Source organism: Neomonachus schauinslandi, chromosome 8 (assembly GCF_002201575.2).
Source record: "Neomonachus schauinslandi chromosome 8, ASM220157v2, whole genome shotgun sequence".
Lineage (NCBI taxonomy): Eukaryota > Metazoa > Chordata > Mammalia > Carnivora > Phocidae > Neomonachus > Neomonachus schauinslandi.
This window is the reverse complement of record NC_058410.1, coordinates 139,321,582-139,345,447: the sequence shown is the minus strand read 5'-3', so window position 1 is coordinate 139,345,447 and position 23,866 is coordinate 139,321,582. Positions and strand designations below refer to the sequence as shown.

The following is a 23,866-nucleotide window of genomic DNA, read 5'->3' as shown; positions in this document are numbered from 1 at the left end:
CGCTTGGTTCACGGGAAGGACAACGGAAGGGAGCAGAGTGGAGGTAAGGACAGCTTAGAGCAGGAGGGGAGGAAAGAAACAGGGGAGGTGTAAGAGGGAAAGAGTGGGGAAGGGGTGAGCTGGGGACTACAAACACCCTGCTCATCTCCGGTCAGTTAGGGGCACAAAACTTTTCTTACGTCCTACACAGTGTGACTCACTAGCATCCCAAATGAATGTTCCCCTGGGGGGGCTCTGCGAGGGCCCGGGCAGGTCCTCTGCATTGGAAATGGGATTTCCTCTTAGAAGCACATACCAGGTTCTGGAGAAATGTACTAACACTAGTTTTGTTTTGCTTTTTCGTTTTGTTAGCTCACGAACTGATGACATAAATAAATTTTAATTTGGATTCCTTAAAAGACACATAAAAGGAGGAGCTGAACACGGGTGTGGGTTTAAAGATGAAATGTCCTATGGTGACCAGAGGGCATCTGATTTCCCTGGGCCTATACGATCCAAATAACATCTAAATTCTGATATTCATAGGATCGCTTAGTACACTGAGTCCTTCTACTGTGAAATAAGCCATTGTACTTAGTAAAGGCCAATGATGTCAGGTAGAAATAAACATTTGATGTCATGGGTCAAAACTGTCGGAGAAGGGGCACAGCTGGTTTTAGACAAATCCAGTTTTTGAGAGTCTGTGGGTGCCGAAGAAGTGGGTGATTCCTCACACTTCTCAGAAATGTCACCGAGAGTCCTTTACTTGGCGACTCTGCCTTGTGCATTCCAAGAGAAGTCTTGTTCCAAACACAGGTTTCCATAATAAACTTTCCAGCAACACATCTGCTGTGAAAAATAAGATGTTTGTGGCATTTTACTCTAAACAAAGCATAAAGAGAAAGATTCATTTTTAGATGTTTATTGAAGACTCAAAATTCTTCCCACATTAGGAAAAGATGACCGGATCCACTGTACAATTAAGTTCTGACTTGAAGACTGGAGGTTTAAAGAAAATGCAACCACTTGCATTTCCTGCTGCAAATTAACCGAAAGGAGCTTAATTCAAAAGATATGCTATGGCAACAGTCAGTAGGTGTTAGGTCAAATAACCGATGGCCCAACTCAATGGGAGACACGGTAAGCCTCATTAAAAAGCATGGCTGATGCGGGGGCAGCGAGACCAGTACCAATTCCGGCTCTTGGAGGACTGATGTGGTTGCTTTTCTGCTCGTTGCAGATTTTAATGAGAAATTTAGTCTTCTTCACAAATGCTTCCTTTAGTTGTGCTTTAATTATAGACTTTGACCAAAAAAGCCAGAAGGAGAGCAAACAGAGCCAGGCCCACAGACGCCCTCAGTGTGCAGTCTTGATGGAGTCTTTGCAAGCGGAGTGCCATTCTGGAGCTCGCGGGGTCCCGCCGAACCGCAGAAGTGTGGGGCACCAAGCTCAGGTGATTCCCAAGCCTCTTTCTCAAGTCCTATGAAGACGGAAACATAGAGGGGGAAAAAATGATTTTAAGATACAAAACAGCCCTACTGTGACTATCTGTCAAGTAATGAGTCCCTAGAAGAAGCTGTCTTTTTTTCTTTATTGAGATGTAATTGACAAATAACATTGTTATTAGTTCAGGTGTGCAGCATAACGAGTCCATGTTTTATGTACTCCAAAATGACCACCACAATAAGTCTACTTAACATCCACTGCCATGCATACAGTTTTTGTTTTTTTTTTTTCTTGTGATGAGAATTTTTAGGATCTCCTCTCTTGGCAACTTTTCAAATATGCAACACAGTGTTGTTAATCCCAGTCACCGTGCCGTGCATGACACCCCCTGGGCTTACTCGTACTGTAACTGGAAGTTTCCACTTTTGACCCCTTCACCCATCTTGCCCACCCCCCGACCTCCACCCTCCGGCAACCACCAATCTGTTCTCTGGATCTATGAGCTCAATTTTTTTTTTTTTTAGATTTCACATATAATTGAGCCCATATGGCATTTGTCCTTCTTGGACTTAATTCACTTAGCATAATTCCCTAAAGGTCCATCCACGTTGTTGCAAATGGTAGGATTTCCCTCTTTTTTATGGCTGAGTAATATTCACATATACATACACATACACACACACACACAGGATATATATCCCACATCTTCTTTGGATAAAGACACTGGACACTTAGGCTGTTTCCATATTTTGGTTACTGTAAATCATGCTACAATGAACACAGGGGTGAGTGTTTTTGTTTTCTTCAGATAAATACACAGAAAAGGAACTGCTGGATCATATGGTATTTCTGTTTTTAAGTTACTGAGGCACCTCCATACTGTTTTCCACAGTGGCTGCACCAAGTTACATTCTCTCACAACAGTGCCCATTTCTCCACATCTCTGCCAACACTTGTTATTTCTTGTCTTTTTGAAAACAGCCATTCTGACAGGTGGGAGGTGATAGCTCACTGTGGTTTTGATTTGCATTTCCCTGATGATGAGTGATGTTGAGCATCTTTCATGTACCTGTTGGCCATCTGTATGTCTTCTTTGGAAAAATATCTACTCAGATCCTCTGCCCATTTTTTAATCAGATTGTTTTTTTGCTAGTGAGTTATAGTAGTTCCTTATATATTTTGGATATTACTTATCAGATATCAGATATAGGATTTGTAAATATTTTCTCCATTCAAGTAGACTGCCTTTTTGTTTTGTTGATGGTTTTCTTTGCTGTGTAGAAGCTTTTTAGTCTGATGTAAGAAGAAGCGATCACTTAGTTACTCCTTCAGCAGACACATTCAAACACCCACCATGGGCCACGTGGCCCCAAGTTAGGTATGGATAAATCACATTTCCTTTCTTTGAAGTGTCAGGCCAAGTTCATGATTTTCCAGATTATGCACAAAACATATGAGAGGGGAGGAGAGAGAGTTAGTTTATGGAGAATTAAGGCAGAATTCATGAAGCATAATGTTTACGTAGAGTGGAATCATATCAAAAATGTACCTTTTAGGGATGCAACCACATCTACTCAGCAAAAAAAAAAAAAAGAAAGAAAGAATGACATAGTTCTTATGGATGTCATTTCATTCCACAAACATATCCCTCCAGGTGGAGATTCCCGGCTGCCCCAAACTTGAAGAGGAAGCTGAAGGGTCTGGGTGGCCAGAAAGACAGCCCCCCCTCCCCCAATTCAGCTCCCTCTGGTATGCTGTCTAGCTACGATCACTAGTGGGGAGGGAGAACCTGGCTGCTCTCTAGACGGTTCTAGCCTTTCAAAGTATAACTTTAATTCTGTTATAGAAGATCTCCATCTTATGTACAGGCTTTAGAGTTGGTGCCTCCCCTGCTGGGACCTGAAACACCACTTTGAGAGATGGAGATGGGGTGGGCAGGGGAACACGGACGGGCAATGTGGGGGGCCAAAGGGGTAACCCAGAGGCAAGAAAACCTCAGGCATGTCTGTGGAAGAACAAGAAATCCACAGCAGCACAAAATATTTCAACACCATTTTATTTTGCTTTTTCTTCCCTTCCAAGCTCCCTAAGAATCTCTTGTTGACACCTGTGTCCTCTGTGTGGAAAGTGGGAGTTGCAGCTCACCACACATGGTAGACACACGGAAACCGTACTCTCCAGAAGGAAACCGTGGCGGGAATGTGCAGGGTAGGCTGACGGGAGGGAAGAGAATGGGAGTAGGTGATCCAGTGGCGAGTTGAGGCGGGAGGTGATGAGCACCTATGTTAGGATGATGGCAGAAGGCTGGGGAAGGAGGGACAACGGACTTTTGATGGAGAACCCACAGGATTTGAGTTCAGATGAGTGAGTAACGAGAGGTATGAAGAATAGGAATGGGGAAATGAAAATAACTTTTAGAATCCAGTTTCCACCAGCTAATGCTTCCATGTGATAGATGTGCAAGAATTCTTGCTTTGACTCTAGGAGACTAATGGCAAAGTTAAAAAAAAAAAAAAGAAAAGAAAAACTGCTAACCTCAAGGATAAATCTCCCAACCCAATGGCAGTCGAATCATGATTCACTTCTGCACTCACGGGTGTTTGGACCGACACCCTGCTGGTGTCTGTCCCTTGACAAGGGGGCATGCAGTGGAACAGATGAGCTTTCCTCCCTGCAGCGGGGGGGGGGGGGGGCATGACCAGAGCTCAGAGGTGCACCCAAAGCTGCTCCCGCCCCCGGAGACCATTCTCTTGTGAGACTGGCTTTCCATGTGATATTTTGGAGCTAAGAATATGTTGACAAACTTTTAGTTTGCCTAAAGTAGTCTCCATATCTCAAGGACAGCACTCATCTGGACCGGGCAGCCCGGAGAGAGAACGAAGTCCTTCACTACAGTGACATAAGCGATGTGAGTTCTTGAAGTGCAGCGAGGCTACTTCCCCTCTGGGTTCTTGGACCTGCGCGTCTGCAGGGGTAGAGCAGATACCCGCAAGTGTTCAGATGTGAGTAAGTGAGTGAATGGGGGTGTGTGTTCCAGAGGAGATGCAAACAATCAAAAACGTGCCTCTCCATGTCCCTTGTGACCCACGCATCCTGTGATGGATTCAGAGTATGAATCTACCCGAATCCTAAGTTGCTGCCTCTAGAGATTAAAGCATCACTTCTTAAATTTGGGTTTACGAGACCATAACTAAGAGGCTGATCGATGTCTCGTTGGCCCGAGTTTGACATTTTTGAGTCACGCAAGGCTTTGAGAAGCCAGTGAAGACTACAGATTGTTCCCCAGAAAAATGTGGAGGTGACTGTGCCCATAGGCACACAGCGCTACTCATGCTTCCATGTATGACTTTAGGAAGTTCACAGACACCCTCACCGAGGAGTAGATCCAGATAGCGTGGGGGTTGGAGCTTTCTTTTTAGGAGAAAGTGCAAATACAAACTTAAGTACAGGGCCTTGGAAGGGGCCCCTCCAAGAGTGAGCCGGTGAAACACAATCTCTCCCAGCTTCAGGGAGAATCCACCTCTGTTCCACCCATCATCCCGAATGCTGGGCCCTGGTTCTACACCTGCCATTCCAAGCTGTCACTTGGTGATCACTGGTGCCAGGCCAGGGGTCAGGCTGACCTGGGCAGGACTAGGCCACGTCTTCAAGCATTAAGCATCTGGTTGAGTTTATAACATCTTCTGCTTCACAAAGCTGCAGTGCAGCTAATGTGTTTGTGCTCTTGGCCTGAAAAAACCCTTGACTTTTGATGACTATTCCACAAAATTTCTTCTCCTTCTTCTAACTCATTTGCCATAAAATTTTGCTCCAAATATGAAAGTTACTTATTGAATTACCATTGTGGATTACCCGTAGTTGTGTTCTTCCTTGGGTATTACTTTATTCCCTTCCACGCCCCTGCCCCCCCACCTGCTCCCGGCAAACACCTAATGCGTCTGACCGTAACAGACCCCCCATTCCCAGTGTGCCAAGTCTGCATCACAGAATCTCATGGACAGCAGGAGCGTGCTCGGGCAGCCGCACCCACCTGGCCTGCTGCTTTCCCTAAGATCAAGGTGGGCACTTGACAAACAACACAGCACGAGAGGGAAAAGGTAGCCTGTCTCTACCGTACTGGGCTTCTTTTTTATCTTCACCTTTTACCGATCCAAGATCGTGATTAAAAGAGTTTGATGACATATTTTTAAATATAAGATTGAGAAAAAGTCTTCTCAGCTGACAGTAATCAGTAGGAAGCTAGCTTTGTACATTTCAATTGTCACCACCACTGTGATACTGAAGTTAAAGTAACTTAAAAATATAGGAGGGGCGCCTGGGTGGCTCAGTCGGTTAAGCGTCTGCCTTCAGCTCAGGTCATGAGCCCTGGGGTCCTGGGATCGAGTTCCACATTGGGCTCCCTGCTCAGCCGGGAGCCTGCTTCTCCCTCTGCCTGCTACTTTCCCTGTTTGTGCACTCTGTCTCTCTGTCAGATAAATAAATAAAATCTTTTAAAAAAATACAGGAAACAGAAGGACTTTCTCCTAAAGTCCAAGACACTCCAACATCTAAACATACAACTATGGCAGAGCTCTATATAGTTAGAAGCGAATAGGAAAAAATGAATAGGAAAGAATGTAGCACTTCTATGACCCAATTTAAACAAAAAGTGCTTTTAGGGGAGGTGATGATAAATCACCAATGCTAAGGTAAAAGTTTACATGTGCATGCCGACACACACACACACACACACACACACACACACGGAGAACAATGTATGTAACTGACTTAGAGAAAAACTTAGTACGGTCAATAGTTCTGGGAAGTAAACAGAAGGCTCAAACCTTCCCTAAACTTCTTAACCATTATTACCAAAGATTATTAATTCTTGAAATTCAAGATACACTTCCATCTCTCAAACGGTAACACACCCAGTATGAGAAATGTTATTGCTTGCTAAGACTAAGTAAACACCAACTCTCAAACTTACACTTTTTAAGAAATCCAACTCCACTGAGAAATGCCTTTTTCAAAACAGAAATTTGAAACGAGGCAGGATAGGACCTCTGTTCAATCAAAAAGATCCCTGCATTTATCCAGTTATAGTAAATTAAGGACAACACTGAGAAAGTGTTCACTTTGATTCACGTGGGCTATCCCCCCGCTTTGTAAATCTGTTTCCTTAATTAATTTCTAAACATTCTTGCTAATTCTTAAAGCACCTTACTAATTTTCAAAAGTACAGCTTATCAAATCCTATTAAAGTAATAAATCTGGTAAAGTAGAACCAAGTACCTACACTGAAAACAAAACCAAACAAAAACGACTTTGATGTTCAGGAAGTCTACGGATCGGATTTCAATCAGGTGGAGATAAATGAAGACTTCAGAAAAAAGAACGCAGTCTGGCTAGATGGTAACAACAGTCCATCTTGAATTATGTCTTTCTTGAGCAGCTACCCATGCACGGCTGGGAAGAAGAAAGAGGAGCCTGACTACACCCAAACACATGCAGGGCACCGAGGTCACATGGGACCAGTGCTGGGGGCATGAAGTGCCCTGGTTCTGCCCTCTAGTCCCACCTCCATCTTAGGATTTGGGGGCAGATGATTTATCTTCTCTGTTTCTACATAAAATCACCTAAGAAATAGAGATACTGCTAGTATTTTCATATCATAGGGCTGTTAGGAGGATCGAGTGAGATGTGCATATTAAGTTTTTTGAGCATGTAAAACTCAAGATTAACACATTCCCTGGTGTTTTGCGGTTCTAATGGAACTGGCAAACTGTCTCAGATATTCTTTTTGTAAAATCATAAAGTCGCTATTTTATTTGCTTCTCAAATATGATTAACTGATTTAGGCTATTTTTGTCCCTTCCGCATCATCAGGAGACACACGGTATATAACGAATGAGCATGGGTTTCAAATTCTGGCAGGGCAGAAACTGAATCCAGGGTCAGACATCTGGCAGCTGTGTGACCTTGGGCAAGTGGTTCAAAGCCCCAAAGCCTAGTTACCTCTTCTATGAAGCAGAGATATCAATATGTACTGTAGATGATGTCGAGAGGGTTCGAAGTAATATGCTCAGTGCTCGGCTGGGGTGCCTGGAATGCAGAAGGTCTACACGAAGGGCTATTATATTACATCTCAGGAGTGTGACCCAGAACGTGGGGAAGCTCAGAGCTCCCCACAGCACTTAGCACCAGAACTGAGATGAAGATGTCCTGTCCTGGGTACTACCCTCGCAAGCGCTAACCCACGATGGAGAAGCTATGCCTCTCTCTGTGGAGTGAGCCTTCTGGAACAGCTCTTAACTAAAACCATCCCATATGTGAAGGGAAACGGACCCAAATTTATGAAGAGGGGTTCACTGGTCACATGTGCCAGAGGCTCATTTTTATATCTGATTTTTCCTTCGATATTTAGTTTTGTTATAACATTTTTTTTTCAAGGAAACTAAAAAGGAAAGGAAACAAGTTACTCTCGATTCCACAAAGGTTTTAGGTTCTGTGCCCAGCCTGAACCAGCCAGCTCCCCTCCTCCACTCTCTGTCTGCTCCCTGCTTCCTCTTGAGATTGAGGGCTCAGTCAGACGGGACCTCCTGTAGGAAAAACTCTCTCAACCAGCGCACAGCCCCAGAGGAGTGAGGTCCTTCCCCTCCATGGGGCTGGGCATCCAGCTGGCCGGCCTTCATCATGGCCCTTGTTGGTGGTAGTAAATGACCTGTCTACTCCCGCAAGATCCTATGAGCACCCCTCGAGAGGAGCCTTGCCAGTGCATGCCCAGGGCCCAGCACCGAGGGGGGTGGGCAGTGCTAGCTGAAAGGATATTTGCCTTTCTACCTGCTCCTTAGTACTACAGATGCACATTTTATACAGTGCAGATAGTCTTTCCATATAAATTGCCATTTACCTATTCTTGGATTTCTTATTAGACTGTGGGGTAGAGGGAACAGAGGGTCGAACATCATCAATACAACACAGTATAAAAATATAATAGTACCAACAGGGAAAAACTTGCCAGCAGAGAAGTAGCATGGTACATTAGTTTTCTATTGCTACTTTAATAAATTACCGTAACCTCAGGTTTTAATACAAATTCATTCGCTTGCAATTCTGGAGGTTGAAAATTCTAAAATCAAGGTGTCGGCAAAGCTGCATTCTTTCTGCCAGTTCTAGAGGAGAATTGGTCTCCTTGCTCTTTTTCTAGCTTCTAGAGGCTGCCTGTATCCGTTGGCTTGTGGCCTTTTCTCTCCAGGTTCAAAGCCAGTAATACAGACTTTTCAATGAGGATCCTTGTGATTTACGCTGGGCCCCTGGGAATAAACCCAGGACAATTTCTCCATCTCGACCTTTAATTGAATCACATACCTGAAGTTCCCTTTGGCCATGTAAGGCAAGCACATTCACAGGTTCCTGGGATCAGGACGTGGGTTATCCTCTGTGTGTGTGTGTGTGTGTGTGTGTGTGTGTGAGCACATTATTGTGCTTACCTCTCCTGGCATATGTGACTTCCCCGTGTTCTCACTGTCCCACCAGAAGGTGTGCTCAGTTCAGGCAGAGCTGAACCAGCTGCAGGAGAGAATGCACTCCAACAGAAGCCTGATGTTCTCCACGTCACAGGGAAAAGGGGTACAGGGCACCTCCCAGTGACTGTACCGCTGGCTGGCCATGAAGCCTCCTGGTGGAGGAAGACGGGGTTCCCAGGGCTCAGCCTCCGCTCACACAGACCTGCTGAGCCACCATGTCTGTCCTACTCATGGCTTTTTCAGCCGGAAGAGATAAGGACCTGAAGGAGGTGGTCAATGAATAGAACTTTCTCTGCAGGGGTATTTGTACTTCTGTGTGTTCCTTTGCCTTCTATATTTATATTTTTGTACAGGTGCAAACATCTTATCCTTTTCTTGGTTGGGTTTGGCCTTCCAATGGAAAGTCATGCCGTTCACAGGCCTCTCATGCAGTGCCTCCTCCTCCCAAATATTTATAACTTGCATTATGGGATATGGCCATAGAACCAGAAGCCTAAGGATCCAGGAGGACATGTGGATGACAGCCTCTATATAAAAACACTAAGTAGATAAGAAGCATTTACGCACTGGTCACCATACGCCCGGCACGATTCTGAGTACTCTATATGCATTCTTTCATTCCCTCCAAATTCCCAGGGAAGCTGTTAACATGACTTAATTCCAACTTGCCCAATTGACGGGGAGCAGGTATCCATGGTGAAGCCGATGAGAGGCTTGGCTTCAGTCATACTAAGTTCAGCCTTGGTGATAACACATCAGAAGTACATTTCTAACGCCATACAGAGAAATGAGAAAAACCAAGGCACGGCATATCAAATGACTATCAGGATTGAGATTTCTTCTAAGCCGACTTTATCCACTTTACTTGCCACTGCATCTCACGGATGCAATGGTGGTGTTTTGCGTTTCTCTACAGAAAGGCCATTCCGGGAAAGCCAGGTCAGGTCCTGAGGGGGCACTGCATCCCACCTGGTTTGCAGTTCTGAACCATGCTGAGACTTTGTAAATGGGACCCAGAGATGGCACACGGCTGCGTTTTCTCTGAGCACACACACACACACACACACGCACACACACACACACTTGATCTGCTCACATTAGAACATGTTGCAAAATGTGTTTTAATGAGGAACAGTTGGGCTGGTTCTGCTCAAATAAAAGATATCCCTGGAAGAGAGTCGCCACCTGTCTTCCCATCTCGCCGTGCAGCGTCTAAATGAGTTCTTCTGTCTCCGACACCTGCAGGTGTTGCAAGCTGCCTTCCTCGGATTGACAGACACCCTATCCCCGCGCTCCGGGGCCTTACCAGCTACAGGGACAGACGGGGATGGAGGGTGCCGTGCTACCTTTCTCCACTACTCTTTCAGACAATTCCTCAAACTGGGAACATCTTAATTTCATATAATTAGGAATGCCCGATTCTCTCTGAACCAAAGATCTTAGTAGTTTCTAGTTCTTGAGGACTCTGCGAAGAATGTTCTATGCGCCGTCCATCAGCTTTGTAGGTACACTGGCATGTAACGAACTCCACAAATTAAACCTGGAATCAGCTACACCTTTTCATTTATTTGGGGAGAATATTCACATGATAAAACCTCTGTCACAGAGTTACGTGATGAGGGCACAGTCCTGTCAGCATTTCTGTATCACTTTTGGGCACGGGCAATTCTAAATTCGGCATTATTTGCATGTAATTTCCCCCACATCCTCTCACCTCAAATGTGTAATTGCTATCAGGCCATTAAAATCGCAAAGAAAAATAATTTCAAGCCAGAACATACCCGCACACACAAAATCACTATGATCTTGTTTTATATCTTGTTTTGGTGACAGCAGAGTAATATAAGGCTTTGCTAATAAGGCCAAAAATAAATTATTAAACTATCTGCCGTATGATCAAATGCATTTCAGATTATATTCTGAGTAATTCTGCCTTGACATTTACCAAAGGAAGAGCTCTGATGTGCCTCTGCATGGTCTGGGTGACCCCCTCTTTCAGGACGTGGTCTGCGTGACCCCTCTTTCAGGAAGCCCAACCCTCTGACTTCAACTGAGCCAAATGAAAGAAAGAGATAATCATACCAAAAATCAAAGCTCGGCGTCGACACATCACCTAATTATTATTTTCTGTGAGGTCGTAATTCATCCGACTCAAGAGATACAAAAACAACTCTTAAGCTCTGAACTTCTTTTAATGGATTCAAAATATTATGTGTAAATTTTTCTCATGGCTCAAAGGCATTGTTAGAGCTTGAAGGGAAAGCTACTAGGGATGAAGAAAAAAATGTCTGATAGCTCATAACTCAAGTTAGAGTTCAGCATCACCTTCTTGTTTGTTTTTTTTAACCGAGCCTGCACATATGGCCTATGCAGAAAATCTATCAACACCAAATATGTGATCAATGCAAGGAAATTATGTTAAAATATACATTATGCAGTGCAGTATGCTATCAGAAAAGACCCTCAAAATCTCCTGACTCTGTAGAGTTTGCTTTAAATACAAAATCATCTTCATATCTGAAAGTTATCTCTATCACGATTGCATTTTAATTCCCAAAATATACACTTAAGGAAGCACCTCTTAATGTAAGCATCTCTAATGGAAACTGTTGCCTCAGTCCCTGATAATCAGGAATGAACAACGGTGGCAGTCCAGTCTTCATAAGGCCTCCTCAACCCTCCAGTTGTGGGCTTCTACCTGAATTCTGTCGTCTTCCTGAAAGTTCCTAATCTTTCTTTAACTCAGCACCACGTGTCCATTCAAATGCCTGACACTGGCCTAGATCCTGGCTTGTTACATTCACCAAATAAGTGCGTGGAGTGCAGGGTAGAAGAAGGGGGTCTAGAATTAATAACACAGCATAAAAATCTTTGCCCACAGTGGGGTGTTGTCATTTGTTTATACGTAACCTCTTTAGTTCTACAAAAACCAAGGGGTTGTGAGCTTTTCCGAAAGGTATGTTATCAGAGGTCTGGCATCTTAGCTGGAGATGCATTTATTTTTACTTCTTATTCATTGTGATTTAAATTTTACTAGCTGCCCTTAAAACCCAAGCTATTTATTTACTATGTCAAAATTTGGAAATTACTCTAGAATGTGTATGTAGGTCTCTCTTTCAGCCACGGATGTATACACAAGTATACACACATACACACACACACACACACACACACACACACACAGGACTGGAAATAAAGAAGGAACCAAAAGGCTCCCTGAGAACTATGAAGTCAGTAATCACCATGTTCATGATGATGGCAGAAATCTGAACTCCTCTAACCCGAAACATTGGCTGGAAGTACACATCTGTACAAGCTAATGTGGCCCCACCACTGTGGCAAAGCTGAAGAAAATTAAGGTGAATTGGGTCCAGATGCTTTCCTGATGATGAAGTCTTTTCGATAATCTCTTAAGCTCCAACTGAAACCACCCTCATTCCATGGAGTGTATACAGGAAGCTGTGAACTAGGATGTCGACAAACGGAACAATCAGGTGTACGAAAGTTAATCTTTAAGCAAGCACTTCAACTCAAAATAATTACGCCCAAGGATTTCTTCCCACTAGGTAACCATGAGAGTGTGTTGGCAGATGTTTGTGTTTTAAATGAAAAAGAAGCCATGTGTGATGCTAACCACTATTAGAACGCAACCCTCCCATCCTGTTCTAAGCATCATTTTCAATGACACTGGGAATATGGTTCTAGCATCATTGAGCTCCACGAACTGTATAAAATGAATAAAGGAGATGGCAGGTGCTTTGTTCTGTCCAAAGAATCTCATAAATGATGAGCTAACATGTAAAATGTTTCCTACAGATCACTGTGATAGTTATTCAGCTAGGAAAAATTCCGATAAACCAGTTAAGAAAGATTACATGGAATGCACTCACCATGATTACATTAAAATCGGCCATTTGAACCAAGTTCACATCTGTATTTTCCCCTCACTTCCAAAATTCCATTATGTGTTCTTCTAAAACTCCATCCCAAGGCATGCTCATTTCCCCTTTCTATTTCTATTTTGAATATGGATAGTTCTTAAAAAGTAAAAAATAAACAACCCTACCAAATGTCATTGAAAATAACAGAGAAGATTAATACAGGGAGATTTAATTGTTTATATCACCATAAAAGTGTGGCGGGTAACCTGCAAGATGGCTCCCAGTGATCTTCGCCTTCCGGTATTCACATCCCGCTGTAACAACTTCCCTCTTCCCCTGACTATGAGCTGATCGGCCTTGCTTCTAATTAATAACACTCAACATAAATGATGGGATGCCACTTCTGAAATTAGGTCACAAAAAAAAAAAAAAAACCCTGGCTTCCCTGTTTCTCACTCTCTCTGCTTGTTGCTCTGAGGAAAGCCAGCTGCCTTGTTGTGAGGTGTCCTACGCTAAAGCCTACGTGAGAAGAGACTGAAGGAGACCTCTGCCCAATGGCCACGAAGGACCAAGACCTCACTCTCACAACCCATGGGAAACGGAATCCCACCATCCCCACATAAGTGAACTTAGAGGCAGCTCTTCCCCCATTTGACCTTTCAGGTAAGACTACACTCTTGGTCAACGCCCCGACTGCAGCCTCCCAACAGGCATGGGGCCAGAGGCATCCTAGCTGCACATGCCCAGATTTCTGACCCACAGACGCTCTGAGATAATGAATGTTTTTTTGTTTCAAGCTGCTAAATTTTGAGGTCATTTGTTACACAGCAATAGACAACTAATATAAAAAGATGCCAGGTAGAGGGCTGGAAACTGATTCACATATATAGTGAGATGTGATTTTTATAACAGAGGCATTTTGCACTGCTAGGAAAGATGGACTTTCAATAAAATTTTCTGGAACAATTCATTATACACACGTAAAACAATGAAATTTGACTCCTACCCACCATCCTTAAAAATTAATTCCAGGTAGAGTGATTATTTACCTGGGAAAGGCAGAACTGGAAAAATTTTAGGTCATGTGGGCAGAAAACCTTTCTAACCCGTAAGGCAGGGAAACCATTCTTAAATCACAAAAATACATGAAATTCTAAGGCGCCAATGAGAGGTTAAAAGACAAGCCACGAACGGAGAGGAGACACGTGCTTCACACACAGCAGACTGTAGACTTTTATAATATAAAGAAATCCTAAAAATCAAAAAGGTATCATCTCAACAGAAGGAAATGGGCAACAGACTTAACACAGACTCTTTATCAAAGAGGAAATCGAAATAAATATATCAAAGAAATCCAACAAATGTATACACATATGTCAACCTCATTTGTAATTAGAGAGATACAAGTTAAAAACACAATGAGGGGCGCCTGGGTGGCTCAGTTGGTTAAGTGACTGCCTTCGGCTCAGGTCATGATCCTGGAGTCCCAGGATCGAGTCCCGCATCGGGCTCAGCAGGAAGTCTGCTTCTCCCTCTCCCTCTCCCCCCTCTTGTGCTCTTTCTCTCTCTCACTCTCTCTCTCAAATAAATAAATAAAATCTTTAAAAAAAAAAACAAAAAAAAAAACACAATGAGACACCAGTTCACAGACACCGCGTTGTCAAAAGGTAAAACCATCCGGCAGTTGAGATTAGCTGGACTGCTCTAAGTTTTGTGATTGTGTCATGAGGCATTTATAGTGGTAACAGTTAACTGGTATATAAGATGACCAGATATTTGGTCCTGCAATCCTTTTAATAAGGGATTATCTATCTATCTATCTGTCTTTCTCTATCTTTAACACAAATACATTCATTCATTCACTCACTCAATAGACATTTCCTAAGCATGTGCTCTGCCGTGCCAGGCCCTGTTCTAGACATTAAAGACAAAGAAAGGAATGAAGCAAAATATCCCAGCACTTACGGATGGAGTTTCCATTTTAGTAACTAGAGACGAAGAAACACATAAATATGTGGTGTGTCTGACAGGGAGATTTTCCATGGAGGAAAATGGAGGAAGGATGGGGGGTTCTAGGTTGTGGTGGGGGTGGCTGTTTTACAGAGAGCTACTCAGGAAGGACTCGCTGATGAGGCAGAATTTTAGCAGATACTTGAATGAAGGAGATGACAGATGTGTCACATAGGCATCTAAGAGAAGCAGGTTCCAAGCAGAGGGACTGGCAGGTGGAAAGGCCCTCCTGAGGGAGAATGGCTGGTGTGTTCACATTCAAGGAGCAGCATGGAGACCAGTGTGGCTGGTCCGGCACATTCAAGGGCTAGAAAGGTCAATGATGACATCAGAGGGGCAATGGCAGGGCCAAGACACTAGGCCTTATAGGCTGGGACTTTTGTTTCCACTGTGAGCATGAGGAAACTGAACATTTAAAATGGTTTTTTTTATTATGGTAAGATATATATAACATAAAATTCACTATTTTAATCATTCTCAAGCGCACAATTCACTGGCACTAATTATATTCGTCATGTTGTACAACCATCACCACTAGTTCTAAAACTTTTTACCACTCCAGAGACTCTGTAACCAATAAGAAATAACTCCCCATCTCTACCTCTAGCCCCAGATAACCTCTACTTTCTGCTTCTATAAAATTTGCCTATTCTAGATCTTTCATATAATGATATTTCTCCCTTTGTGCCTGGCTTATTTCACTTAGCATAATGTTTTCAAGGTTTATTCATATGGCAGTTTGTGTCAAAAATTCATTTCTTCTTATGGATGAGTCAAATTCCATTGGATGTATATATCACATTTTGTGTATCCATTCATTTGCCGGTTGACACTTGGGTTCTTTCCCCTTTTTGATTGTTGTGAATATGCTGCTATGAATACTAGTGTACAAGTGTTGGCTTAAGTGTCTGCTTTCAGTTTTTGGGTACATATGCTGGGTCATATGGAATCCTTGATGGTTTTAAACATAAGGGAGACACGATCTGATTTATATAGAGGGTAGAAACAGGGAGACCAATTAGGCAGATTGTGTTTATTTTCAGATAATATAGTACAACATGGAAGAGGAAATTACCTCCTACAAGAATATCTAAAAGAAAAAAATCTGTAGCAAATAACACTATCCTCTACCATAAATGTTCTGTGACTGTTCAGAGGAACTGACCTCATCTGAGGGGAGCAGAGAAAAGAAATAGCCACACAAAGTCAGTGAAAAAGGGGAACTTAAATCACGATCATGAATATTTATTTTAGGCAACTGGACTTTACAAATGTTCTTGCTGGTGATATATGTACCTGAAAAAACCAATGACCAAGTCCTCTTCTCATGGTATATATGTGATTCGGGCAAAACATCACCCATGGCCCATGGACACAATATCATTAGCATCTTGATTAACTGGGCCCAGATAAATCTTCACTGACTATCACCATGCCCCCAATTTCACACCACATATTCATCGATCACTTCCTACGTGCCAGGTAATGCTCTGAGTGCTTCCCATGCATTACCTCATTCGTCAAAATCACCCTGTCAGATAGATTCTATTACTCCCAATTTATAAGAGAGGAAACATACCTAGAGAGGGTAAGTGATCAGCCAAGGATCATACAGTTAATAAGGAAGGGAGCCAAAAGTCCAAATCCACACAGTATGACTCCAAAGCTCATGTGCTGAAGAGATACTCTATCTTTCAGAATGGATGTCTGTGAGAGAGAAGCCCTGGGAGCCAGGAGCTTCTGGAAGGAAAATGCTAATCTTGATAAAGTACATCTGCAATGGTTCTTTGCTTTTGTGGTCCTTTAGCTTTCTCTCTCAAGTGGTGGCAAATCTGAAGGGCAATGCATCCCATTTTTATAGGTTGACTTCCTAACAGATAACTGTTGACTTGACATATGGCTTGAATATTTATGTTTCCCAGTAATTTTATAGAATTGCACTGGGGAGACAGAGGGCAGGAGAAAATTTGTTTCTCCAAAACCCTTTAAGTTTAAAACGCTGCAAACTATGTTAGAAAACAGAAATATCCATAGTTCTATTATTTGAGACACGTCTCAAAGTCAATACTGTGAGTACGACGGGAGAAACAGGCTGTCAGATTCATCATTAGAAAGGAAAAGGGAAGAAAACGCAAATTTATGGTTAGAAGCATCCCAGGTCTAAAGTACTCATCCTTACAGGTTCCATGAAAAGAATTTTATCAATTCAAAATAGGGCTTTTGCAATCTGCTTATCAAGACGTCAAATGACTTCCAAGAACAGGTTGTGTAGCTCGACTATGATTTTTCTTTCTTAGCCCGTGGAAGAATATACTAATATCCCAAGTCGAAGTAATAGATTTATCCTTAACTTCTCTGCCTCTGGTTGAGAAACTATCCATTCTGCCCTGCATGTCACTGAGAGCCAAGTTCATTCAACAAATATGTCCCAAGCGCCAACTACAAGCCAGGTGCTGTGCTGGGCCTGGGGGGCTGGTGGTGAGCAGGACAGACAGGGTGGGCTGGTGCTCCTGAGTTTTTCTTCCCGCAGGTGGCTGTCATGGTTATGTTCATGTTCAAAGACTTTCCCACGGGCCACAGCAGACGCTTCTATCATTTACCCACATCTTCTCCTTACTTATTCACAAGTATGTATTTCCCAAACTCTTGAAGTAGGTGGGGCCACGTGAATATTCTGGTCAATGGCTGTGAACAGAAACGTCATCTGCCGCTCCAGGGCTGAGGGAGGGAAGAGCCTGGCTCTCCAGCAATTCTCTGCTTGCCGTCAGCCTGGGTCCCTGAGGGACTGTGTGGAACGGACCATCCTGATTCCAAACTGCCCACCACAAGGTACTAGATGTGCTGCAGTGTGTGCAGGAAATAGAACTTTGTTAGGTGAAGCCCGGGCTTTCAGAGTTCATGCGATCATGCAGCAAAGCCTAACTTCTGTCTCGTGCAATTTGCCTTCAGAACCCAGTGGTCTCCCCCTTCCCAGCCGACACTTCCCACTGCCTCCCACCGGCCCGCGTCTGCGTATGGATGCCCACATGAGGCCAGCTCTGTTCCTGCGCTTTCTGTCCCTTGACTTGTGCTCCTTCCATACTGAGAACAATGTCCTTCTTCACTTGCCTGACTCGGCCCTTTCCACCCTCCAAGCCCAGTTCTAACCCCAGCACATCCATGACACCCTCTGCAGTGGAAACTGTTCCAACAACCTTGTCACACCTCTGGGTCTCCACATGCAGAATTCTTACCGCTACAGATTCCAAGGACCATCTCCCATCCTCCTTTGTCCCTGGGCGCAACCTTGAGACCCAGGTTCCACACTCGGAGGCCATGCCGAGAGGCCTGATTGTGGAGTGAGCCTCGTGAGGAGGCAGGCGGACGGGGCTTGGGAGCTCTGTGTTGAGGTGCAGGGTGGGCAGAGGGAACACTTCCTATCAGCAGCTTCTATGTGGTTCTGGGTGTTGTTTCTGTTGCTCTAGCAGAGTCTACTCACCAGCCCTTCCAACAATTCTGCAAACTGTATCCCTCCCTTCCTGTTTAAATTAGATGAACGCTTTTCTGTTGTCTACAAAGAACCCTGACCCACACATCCCCTGATGCTTCCCACCTTCAGAGGTTCCTAGCTTCCAATTTCTTATTGAGCACTTGCTATGTTACATGTTTTGTTTCAAATGCACATATCTTCTCTTCCCAACTACACTTTCTTCTCCCTGAGGGCAAGGACCACATCCTAGACTTCTGCATCTCAAGCAGTGCTTAGCAAAGTGCTGGGTCCGCTTTAGAAATTGATGGGATGGCCGCGTAATTCATCTTCCGAACCAGGACGTGGTGGGGAGTGAATAGAGGGGCACCATGATTAATGGCATCAGGACAACAGGTGTAAATCAAGACTGTCCCAGGCAAACAAGGCACACAGCCATGCTAGCAAGGATCACTGCCGACAGAGGAAAATGGGAAAGACATCCGAACCAAGAGTAATGTAGTCAAAGCGAGAGCATGAAAGTGTAGTTCAGGACACATGAGTTCAGATCATCACAGGAGAAAATCCTCCCCTGGAGTCTCCCTCCTCCCATCAGTGGGATAGGAGATTGGGCCTACCTGACCTTTCATGTTTGGGTGTTGCTGAGATACCACTTTGGTTTTCCTAAGAAAGCTTTTTCTGTTTGGTGCTTCTATGATGAAGAATACCTTTTGTTCTTAATGAATTCATTTTAGACTTGGTAAAAATCGCCCATAAAACTTTCACCCCGAGAGCCATTATGCTGCACGGGGCAGCAAATGTACCTACGTAAGACCCCCTCCCTCACCCAATCCCGGCCTACCAGGGTCCCGATGAAGAGCAGTATTACCAGAACAACACCCAGACTGAAACCTCCTAAAGGCCAGATCACATCTGTTATTTCTACCACCAATATCTGGGCCAGCGCCTAGGTAACATTATGGTCAGTAAATGTTGAAACCCCCAGACGCCAGGCACCCTGCGCATGACGCATGTGTGAACAATCCAGTCGCAGGGGGCCTAGTCTTTTTCCTTCCTTGCTCTGGGAGTCTGCCCCTGCCTCTGACCTCCAGCTCGCTGTGCCTTCTACTCCCTCCCGCAGTGTGGACAACGGGTCCAGAGGGAGGGGCAGCGCCTGCCCCAGTCCCCCCTCTGATGCCTCTTTGTGAGCGAGCACAGCAGTGCTCTTGTCTTCTAGATCCCGTGCTCTAGCTGCCCTGGCCGAGGCTACAAGAATACAGCGAGGTGAGACAGGTAAAAAGCCTCAACGCCGCACGCATAGGAGAGGCTCACTGACTGGGAGCTATTATTACTATGAAGGCGCAATTAGTTTCTCGAGGCATGCAGTTCCCCTCACCATGCCCCAGCGCCAAGCCTCAGGAGGAGGAAATTATCATCTGGCAGCACAAGTAGTGATGAAAGAGGAATGAAAGCTAACTGTTGGGGCGCCTGGTGGCTCAGTCATTGAGCGTCTGCCTTCGGCTCAGGTCATGGTCCCGGGTCCTAGGATCGAGACCCGCGTCGGGCTCCCTGCTCGGCGGGGAGCCTGCTTCTCCCTCTCCCACTCCCCCTGCTTGTGTTCCCTCTCTCGCTGTGTCTCTCTCTGTCAAATAAATAAATAAAATCTTAAAAAAAAAGAGAAAGCTAATTGTTGAGCGGCGGGTCACTCAGATGATACTCTGGATGGTAACCAAGCAGGTACCAAAAGGTACTGCAAACATACTAAGTGCATCCTGAACTGACATAATCACATGAGTTCAGCTGTAATGCCCAATAAAATATATAGCTCAGCAGTACAGAATGAAATCTATGTATCTAGATGGTGACATCCAACTACGTCCCAACGGGTGGGCAAAGGACACTAATTGGGTGCAGTATGAAAGAAATGGACTAAATATCAAATGTACTATGTTTTCCACGGTGTGTTTCCACTAAATATCAAATGTACTATGTTTTAACATACAGGCAATGAAGAAGTCAATCTTATATAAAGTTTAAAAAGAAACGAGAAAAACCGCGTGGGGTTGGAGCCGGTATCTTAGAGGTAGAAGGAAAATAGGAAGGAACACACCCTCATTTGCTTCTAACACGGTTAGCTGATCTGTTTGAAATTAGATCCACTTTCAACTGTTTTAACTTAATTATTAAGCCATTTCTTAACCTCATGAATGCAGTTTTCATGTGCTTTCAAATCTGGCCCTGAACTAATAGACCCTTTCACTTCAGTGGTTTTGGAAATGAATGTTAGATGAAGAGGAAAGCACTTTAACGGTGCTTTTGTAAGGGTCAGAGCTCCGAAAATATAGTATGGTTTGTACATAAAACTCAGTACACCTGAATATCCTGCTGGCCCTTTGTCTGGTAATGAAGGCAAACCATGCCACCCTTTAAAATTCTGCTTCCTTTCCCTGTGCAGTCAGCTGTGTTGGTGCTCAGCTATCTAGCTGCTCAAGTGAATCCATTATTGGAATCAAAGTCTCAGCAGATGAGAAAGAGGCGGCAGCCAGCCACCCTGGGGGCAGCCTTCCCATCACTTCTGAGAAACAGAATGGTAGGTCCAGCTCTCCATTCTAGAATATTCTCCTTTAGAAAGATGCAGAAAGAGAGAGAAATGTCTGTCAGGAAGAACAGGCAATGCTATTAAATTGCTATGGAGTCTCTTTCTGCTAATGTGTTGTTCTCATTATGTGGAGGAGCTTTTCCAAGTTTGTCTGCTTTCATCTGCCATTTTGTAGGAAGTCAACAGCTGAGGATTACAACTTTTTTTTTTTAAGATTTATTTGAGAGAGAGAGCGTGCACAGGATGGAGGGACAGAGGGAAAGGCAGAGAGAGTCTCAAGCCGACTCCATGCTGAGCACAGAGCCCGATGCAGGGCTCGATCTCGCGACCCTGAGATCATGACCTAAGCCCAAACCAAGAGTCAGACGCTCAACTGACTGAGCCACTCAGACACCCCGATGACAACTTTTGAAATGATAAAAGGTTGGGCAATTTTTACCTTCTCTGTTTCATTGCTTGGAATGTATCACAAACTAATAATGATAATATGAAGAGTGGCCAACCTTCATTGACTGTTAAGCCATTTCCATGTAATCCCGTGAAGTAGGTACTATTGTTATCCACGTTTACAGAGGAGAGAGTGGAGGTGGAGAGAGGAAGAGTAGTTTACCCAAGGTCATACTCCTTGTAAGTGGTGAAACAAAGATTCAGACCCACGTAATCAGAATCCAGCATCAGGGTTCTCAACTGACTGTACAGTACTGTAGAGTGAAAGCCAATGGAAGTAAAGTACCTTTAAAAAAAAACTGAAGTAAAAAAAAAAAATCAAGACCCAGGAAATCACTGATTTTTAAAATGATACTTACTGAATCCCTTTATCAAATATTAATATACCTGTGATACACCAGGCACTTTGTCCACATTGTCTAATTTAGTGCTCTGTGGATCAAATGTGTCCATTTTACAAATGAAGAAACTGTGAGTCAAGAAGTTGTACAGGAGCAGAGTAGTGTGTAATTCCAATTTGAACCCAAACACGGGAGACTCCAAATCTCAAGCTCTTTTCACAAAGCCCCCCTCCCTCTTCTTTCTTTAAAGCAATCCTTTCCTACTAGGAATAAACCCAGAAAGAGAAAATCATTAGAATAAAACTCACTACTTAAGTTTGGAATCAGAGAGAATTTTCTTCTGATTCAGGCACAAAATGGCTCTGACTTCTTATCGATCTTAGAAATGGTAGGATTCAAGTGATTCGTTAGAACATGGGCCACAAAAGATTCCAGAGGAAGATGGCAGAGGAGTAGGAGACCTGGATTTCGTCTGGTCTCAGGAATTCAGCTGGATAGGGATCAAACCATTCTGAACACCTACAAACTCAACAGGAGATCGAAGAAAAGAAGAGCAACAACTCTCTCATCAGAAAAGCGACCACTTTCTGGAAGGTAGGACGTGCGGAGAAGTGAATCCGAGGCGATATTCGGGAGGATAGACGGCGGGGGAGGGGCCTCCGGCGGCCGCTTCTGGCAAGTGATAGAGCCGCGGGGCACAAAATCGGAACTTTTAAAAGTCTGCTCCGCCGAGGGACGTCACTCTGGTGGCTAAGCGGGGGGTGGAACCCTCCGGGACAGTGTGGTCTCAGGACCCTCGGGGTCACAGAAAGACCGGGGGTGCCTGAGTGTGGCAGAGCTCCCAGGTAACGGAGCAGGGAAGCCGGCTGCAGAGGCGGAGCCCAGGCGCGGGCTCTCAGCTCGGGGTTGCCATAAACTGTGATCCGCGGCACAGTCAGGCCACTGCTCCTCCAGCAGGGACCCAACAAGCGGCGGATCCGGGGAGACTCACCTTCCTCCCCCGGGAAGAGCCGCGCGGGAGCGCACCGCAGGGATCAGCTGGGTTTGGAGACTCCACCCGGGGTCGGGTGCCAGAGATAGAAACGCGCGGTCACAGGCCGGGTGAGCACGGAGTGCAGCTGGAGACCGGGGAGACGGGAGTGACTGACAGCTTTTCTCTGGGGGCTCACTGAGAAGCGGGGCCCCGAGTTCCCGGCTCCTCCGTGGCAGAGATTGGGAGGCCGCCATTTTCAGTCTCCGCCTCCAAAGCTGCACGGAAAGCTCGCAGGGAACAAAAGCCCGGGAGAGCAAACCTGAGCAGATTACTTAGCCGGGAGGGGGCAAGGGCGGGGCAATTCCGCCTCCGGCAGAGACATTTGGAAACCACGGCAACAGGCCCCTCCCCAGAAGATCAGCGAGAACAGCCCGCCAAGGCCAAGTTTACCCATCAATGAGAACGGCAGAACTCCAGCGCTAGGGGAATACTGCACATAGAATTCATGGCTTTTTTACCATGATTCTTTAGTCTTCCAAAGTTAATTTTTTTTAACTGTCTTTTTTTCTTTTTGAATTTTTCTTTTTCCCTTTTTCAACCAACATCTTATCAATCCTTTTTAAAAAAAACATTTTTATTTTTCATTTTTAGAGTCATATTCTATCCCTTCATAGTAGTGACCCGTATTTTTGGCTTATATATATAAGTTGTTCTCTCTTTAAAATTTTGAGATCGTTTCTTCTAACAGATTAAAATATACCCTAAATCTCTAGTATATGGTGTTTTCTATTCCCCTGCCTGATCACATCCTCTCCCTTTTTTTTTCTTTTTCTTTTTTTTTTTAAAATCCTCTTCTTTCTTTTTTCAAACAACTTCTTATCAATTCCTTTTATAAAATTTTTTATAATTTCCATCTTTACAGTCATATTCCATCCCTTCATCATATCAACCCTTATTTTTGTACATATATAAGTTTTTCTTTCTTTAAAATTTTGGGAGGCACTTTCTTCTAAAAGACCAAAATATACCCCAAATCTAGTGTGTGGCACTGATCTATATACCAGCCTGATCATATTTGATCACATTCTGGTTTTTTTTTGTTGTTGGTTGTTGTTGTTTTGTTTTGTTTGTTTTTGTTTTTATCTTTATCTTTTTCTTTTTCTTTTTTCTCTCTTTCCCTTTCTTTTCCCACTGCTTCAGGTCTTTTCTGATTTGTTTAGAGTATATTTTCTGGGGA

At 44.1% G+C, this 23,866-nt stretch overlaps 1 protein-coding gene across 2 annotated transcripts in view; it reads right to left on the bottom strand.

Moving 5' to 3' along the window:
• Nucleotides 1-896: 896 nt before the first annotated feature.
• The window catches only part of CDKAL1 (CDK5 regulatory subunit associated protein 1 like 1), a 671,286-nt gene continuing 648,316 nt past the window's right edge, over nt 897-23,866 (bottom strand). For both annotated transcript variants that reach the window (XM_044917193.1, XM_021696901.1), the window contains one exon: nt 897-1,459. In XM_044917193.1, coding sequence (XP_044773128.1) covers nt 1,271-1,459 — 189 coding nt within the window. In that variant the 3' untranslated portion in view covers nt 897-1,270. The remainder of the gene's footprint in view (nt 1,460-23,866) is intronic.